The 6,184-nt window shown below is 32.5% G+C and overlaps 1 protein-coding gene across 1 annotated transcript; it reads left to right on the forward strand.

Moving 5' to 3' along the window:
• The first annotated feature begins 473 nt into the window (after window positions 1-473).
• On the forward strand, window positions 474-5,632 carry LOC142622392 (triacylglycerol lipase OBL1-like). Its single transcript, XM_075795846.1, has 5 exons — window positions 474-837; window positions 1,809-2,002; window positions 2,121-2,154; window positions 4,365-4,981; window positions 5,115-5,632. Exons 1-5 carry the CDS (start codon window positions 534-536, stop codon window positions 5,376-5,378), a joined length of 1,413 nt encoding a protein of 470 aa, XP_075651961.1. The 5' UTR covers window positions 474-533; the 3' UTR covers window positions 5,379-5,632.
• Window positions 5,633-6,184: the final 552 nt, after the last annotated feature.

The raw sequence follows: 6,184 nt of genomic DNA on the forward strand, positions 1-6,184 counted from the left end.
GCTATGATAATTAATCCTTTTGATCCGTCAAGTAACAAATTGACCCATCTATTGAAAAATAAAACCTATTAGAGTGTTGAGCTCTAGGCCATGTGGCTAATACTGATGTGTTAATTCCGTAGTGAGGATTATGGTCCAAAACATTAGCACCAGCAGCGTCAATATCGGCATTAGTGTACCGGTACCAGATATATTTAAGATGATGATGTAGGTATAGTAATCAAGACTAAAACACCAGATTGGCTCTGGGTTGGGAACAGCAGCTTAAATGGCTAGCGACAAACATTGGGTAGTCGTAGTGACCGTACGGTACAGACAGGCAGCCGTCCATGTTTTTTTTTTAGCTATATTTTGTGTACTTTATCTCTATTGAAAGAGATTCATTAGGACCATGTACTTTATCTCTATTAGGACAGGCGGCCGCCCATGTACTTTAAATACTGAGTCTCTCTTTGCTAAATTTACGTAGTATTACCAATTGAGACATTGACATAGCAACTCATCCTTCACCTTCTCCATATTGCTTCTAAGCCATGTCTTCTGAGAAACAATTCAGTGGAAATTATTTTGTGCTGAAGCCAGAAAACGCTAGTTTCTATGATCTCGCTAGCTTTCTCTTCTCATCTAAATCAGAAACTAGTAAATTCATCGAGTACTCAGAAGAACTTAAGGGAGATTTTTGGATAAGATGGTACATCTTCAACTCCCTTCTTGTGCAGAAACTCCTCCTTAAGGTGGGAAAACCTATGGTCCTAATAGGGTATGTGTTAGAGCTATGGCTGAATCTTCTTTCAAGCAACGGTGGATTACTCAGGCTCATCACCAATTTCTTTACAGGTTTGGTTTGTGTGAATGTGTCTATGTTTTGTTTCATATGTAGCATGATATTTATAAAGTTCCATATATTTAATCCGCACGCATGTATGGCAGTATATATGGGCACAATTGCTACCTAGTAATTATGCTATTATGTATGTTTTCTAAGGGAGTCAATCTCTTACCCAAAGTTATACTAGTTTGATTAATGAAATGATATATTTTAGTACCGATCAACACCGGTATACCATTTCGGGTTTATCATTATTTTTTATATTTATAAATAAATAAATATATATATGTATGTGTGTGTATGTGAATATTATAATAAATATAAAAGTTTACCATAAAATATCACCTCAATTCAGAATAAATTATTCATAATTTTAGACTTTAGCATCAATTAAAAGAAGAAAAAAAAAACACAATATAATAAATAGAAAACTTAATTGATCATTGTATACTAAGAACAATAATAATACTAATAAGTTAATGCAAATAAATTACTATTCTGCCTTTATTAAAATTCAAAAATTAAAAAACTAAAAAAAATTTTTTTTTTTTTTTTTTTTGTATCGGCCGGTACGCCCGGTACCAGCCGGTATTGCCCGAAATTGGCAAGTATGGTTGATACGGCTGGTTTTTAGACTGGTATGGAACATTGACATTTTGATACCAGTATACATACCGGTACGGTATATATCGGCCAGTATGATCGGTACGGGTACGATATTAACTACCCTAATTCTAACTTCTAAATGTTACTGATATCTAATTTATTAGGTACTAATAAGTACTAATATCTTAGATTTCCTAGAAAAATTGAAAACCATGACTATAATGCAACGTTACCTTTCTAAAAATTAATTTAATTTATTGCAGTCATGTTTTGAAATTTAGTTGGAGAATCTATTACCCTCTAATTTATTATTTAAACCAAGATATGTTAATTCACATTTTCCGTAAATTGAATGAGTAGGCGGGTTTTGCAGGAAAAATGGTAAGGCCGAATAGGTCATCGGCAAAGTTTAGATCTGTGTTGGCAATTCTTGATCAAAGAGTGGAATTGGACAAAAGGATTAGTTATGGTAACAGAAAATACAATGCGTCACTCTCAATTATGGCCTCCAAATTGTCATATGAAAATGAAGCATTCGTTAAAACCATAATCAAGGATCATTGGAATGTAAGTATCATTGACATGGTAAAACAAATTTTTGCTTGATTCTGCCCTTGTTATATATAACGGGATGGCTATGATGATGATGATTAACGTTTCATTTTTTTTTCTCATTTTTGCACAGATGGAATTCTTGGGCTTCAATAACTATTGGAACGGTAAGCAACAACCTAAATGATATTTTTTTTTTTTTTAAAAATGCAGTAATGACCTAGGCTATAGAAGAATAGGAATGGAAATCTTCTGTCTCACAATGTTATCCGTAAAACAAAAATTTTTATAAAAGCTAACATAACTCACAAACAAATAAGCTAATAAACTAAGAGTCCGGTTAATAAATGCTGTATTAATCATCAAGAGCTATATTAATCATAAATTTTAGGGATTTTTTTTAGTGAAAATTTGAAGAAAAAAAACTGTAAAAATATTTAGATTATTTTTTCAATTTTTAATAATTTTTTTTTAAATTATTTACTAATATTAGAGCATACATTAGTAAAACACATAAACTAATAAGAAAGATAAATTATCTAAATGCGCATGTTACTAACTAGTTGAGATAATAGTTTCTCAAATTGATTCTTGTCAAAGTCAATCAACCTATTGAAAATTTTTAAAAGTCTTTAAACACACATATTGTAATGTGAGCATGAGGCAACTGGCAAGTTTTCATTATCACCAATAGTCCCACCCTTTGTTCTTATGTGTCAAGGTAGGGAAAGATTAAGAGAAATTTAGGTTTAATTGGCGAGTTTGACTCTCTTACCGGTTCTTGATACTAGGCAGATCAAAATTAAGTCTTCAGCCTAATGGCATCCTTTTCTTTCTTTTCTAAATCTTTGATTGTTTTTTATTTCATTTTTCTGTAGAAGCAAGAGTAGTGCCTCCCTCTTATGTGCTGAGGAATCTTTTATTTTTAAAAAGAGAAGATGGAGCTTGCTTGTATTAGTGGGCTTATTGTGCTTTTTAGCATAGGATAATAGGGCTTTAATCTTTATAGGTTGTTGGTCCATGCACTATTCTTGGTCCATGCTAAAGGGGGGACTTTAGTTACAAAATTATTATCAATTTTTTGTATTCATAGCATTATTTTTAATAAGTTATTATGTAGTTGGTTTTTTTTTTTTTTTTTAAGTAATGTAGTTTAATATAGCCTATTTTCCTTGTACAAAAGTTAATGTTTTAAAAAATTATATTTACCACACCACTGTACACTTTTGGTGCAATGGTCACTCCATATGTATAAATGCTTGTAGAGTATGGGGGGCAAGGGTCGGGGTTCAAGTCTCCAAGAAGAAGTTTCACACACATATATATTTAAATTAAGTTAGAATAAAAATTTTATCTTGTATCAAAAAAAATTGTACCTACCACAAATGCATATTCCTAGGCTTTAGGGCATTAAATGAATGTTGCACCATTCTTGTCGTGCTTCCCATGATTGTACCAAACTCACATGTGCAATATATCACGAGTATTAATGTGACAGTGATGGCCTTCTAGGTTTCTAACCTCAGCTCTTTTGCTCTTTGTTTTGTCACACAATCATTTGGGCTTGGATAATTTGTTCTCCATCGGCCCATGTCATCTGTTTAATACCAATCTCTGAGTAATAGGGAAAAAAGGCCCACATTATTAGTTAGTGGCTCGGGCCATGGCCCAATATGGGCTACATCAGCTAATTTTAATTTTAAAATAGTCGTACTCAAAACTTGATATACTTCAATTTTCTTTTCTTTATTTATTTATTTTTATATTTTAATTTTAAAATTGATAATTGATAATTATTTGTTGTTTATTGTTAGGCCAATACTTTCCTAAAATCATAAGATTTGAAAAATCAAAAGGTTCCTCAAGTTTGGGCTTTGATTTAACTAAACAACATAATGCCATTTGTCTCTAGAGAAGTGGTATAACTAAACAATCATGTGGGATAGAAGTTATATATTTTCATCTTCATTGCTCAAATATAAATTCCTTAGATTGGCTAAATCTCTTCGTAAAAAATGTACATTTTACGTGCACATAGTTCACGTGTTAACGCACATAGTTACAGTGCAATAATTTGGTATGATGATAGACTCTTTAAGATAAATTTATTTAGAAGGGTCATTTAATTTAGTCCTTATATTAGTATTAGGATTTGGATGTAGTCTAAATAGTTATGAAAATAGCAACACTTTGTATTGTCCCCCATGCTAACTATAGGACTTAAATTTGAAATTGAGTCTCAATTTTTACTTTTGTGACAATTTATTTTCAAGTTTTGTGAAAGATTATTATTTTCTTTGCCTGCAATTTTAGTAATTTACCTTTTTCTTTTTTTGCCAACTAGATATCAAAAATGTTCTAATCTAATGTTTGGCAGATTACTTGGAGGACTCTGCAACTAAAGCCATTATGTTCCAAGATAGAAGGGTTAACCCTAACCTAATCGTGGTTGCATTTAGGGGCACCGAGCCATTCGACCCAGAAGGATGGAGAACAGATGTGGATCTCTCATGGTATGAATTTGAAGGAGTGGGTAAGACTCATAGTGGCTTTATGAAAGCTCTTGGTCTTCAAAAGAACAAAGGATGGCCCAAAGAAATAGAACAAGGAATTAACCAAAAGAAATATGCTTATTATGAAATCAGGCAAAGGTTGAGAGAGTTGTTGCAAAAAAATGAGAATGCAAAATTTATATTAACAGGACACAGCTTGGGTGCGGCATTGGCAATTTTGTTTCTAACTGTGCTAGCAAAACATGAAGAGGAATGGTTGATGCATAAGTTGGAGGGAGTGTACACATTTGGGCAACCAAGGGTCGGAGACAATCTGTTAGGGGGTTATATGGAGAAGAAGTTGAAGCAATATGATGTGAGGTATTTTAGGTTTGTTTACTGCAATGACATAGTGCCTAGGGTCCCTTATGATGACAATGATAATGACTTTTTTACTCACTTTGGACCTTGCCTCTACTACAATAGCTTCTATAAAGGAAAGGTCAGTCCTCTCTCTCTCTCTCTCTCTCTCTCTCTCTCTCTCTCTCTCTCTCTCTCTCTCTCTCTCTCTCTAAGCATGTATATTTTTATATTTGGTTCAATAGGGTTAAGCTATGCATCTTGTTGGAGTGCAGATTCTAAAGGATGAGCCAAATAAGAACTACTTCTCAGCGATAAGGGCCATTTTCAAATTCGTGAATGCAGTTTGGGAGCTGATCCGGAGTTTCATTATCCCATATACAAGCGGTCAAGAGTACAAAGAAAGTTGGTTAATGAAAATTATGAGGATTTTTGGATTGGTATTTCCAGGATTAGTAGAACATTCACCTCCAGATTATGTTAATGTTACTCGATTGGGATCTTTACCTCCAGGCCTACAAGATTCTAAGGTTAACTGACCTAGAATAATACAAAATTGAAATCGTAGATTAACATTTCCTCTAGACTGTCAAGAGAATAGAGATTCAAAGAATTGAGTAGTGAAATAAATTTCAGTAAAAGTACTGAAATATGTTGTTTGGTAATTTGGTGTGAATTTAAGTTTTGAGAATTTTGTTCCCAGTTCCAACAAAACACTTGCAATCTTATAACTGGTAAGGATAATAGCATTCTATTTCACTTCATCTAAGTTTAGAAAGAATACGGTATGTCTTCATCAAAGTAATACCAAACCATTCAAAATTAAAGCAACTTCTTCATATCAATTTTTAGATACCACATTAATTGCTGGAAAGTCATATGTCTCATTTCTATAATGGCATGCTAATCCTTCAAAAACAATTGATTCCTATATTAAAATATCACATCATGTCCAAAACAAAACTACTGCATCTTAGATAGAAGACAAAAAGATAAACAAAGTACACTACAAGTTGTCAAGTTATATTGCCCACCATATTACCAATTGGAAGAATTTCAAAAATTAACAAATCATTCATAATAATGCACAAAGTGCACATAATAACCTTATCACTTTCAAGTTTTGATAAAAACTAGAGCTTAATTAGATGAGTGGTGTCTCCACGTGTACGACAAAATTCCATGGTGAAAAAAATTCTCCAAAAGAAAAAGAAAAATCTAAAGATTGATTTACATACATGTGTGCATTATTAACTATTGAGTGTGAGTTTGGATACCGCTGATTTTGCTGAAAACTGAAAATAATAAAAATATATACATTTCAGTTACTGTTCATTAATGAAAT

This window comes from Castanea sativa, chromosome 1, assembly GCF_040712315.1.
Source record: "Castanea sativa cultivar Marrone di Chiusa Pesio chromosome 1, ASM4071231v1".
In the NCBI taxonomy this organism is placed as follows: domain Eukaryota; kingdom Viridiplantae; phylum Streptophyta; class Magnoliopsida; order Fagales; family Fagaceae; genus Castanea; species Castanea sativa.

What these genes read in the sequence shown, in the direction of transcription:
- LOC142622392 (XM_075795846.1), top strand. Translation starts at nt 534, where the DNA reads ATGTCTTCTGAGAAACAATTCAGTGGAAATTATTTTGTGCTGAAGCCA. An exon ending in TAATCAAGGATCATTGGAAT is followed by an intron (nt 2,003 to 2,120) that starts GTAAGTATCATT and finishes ATTTTTGCACAG; the next exon opens with ATGGAATTCTTGGGCTTCAA. An exon ending in ATAGCTTCTATAAAGGAAAG is followed by an intron (nt 4,982 to 5,114) that starts GTCAGTCCTCTC and finishes GTTGGAGTGCAG; the next exon opens with ATTCTAAAGGATGAGCCAAA.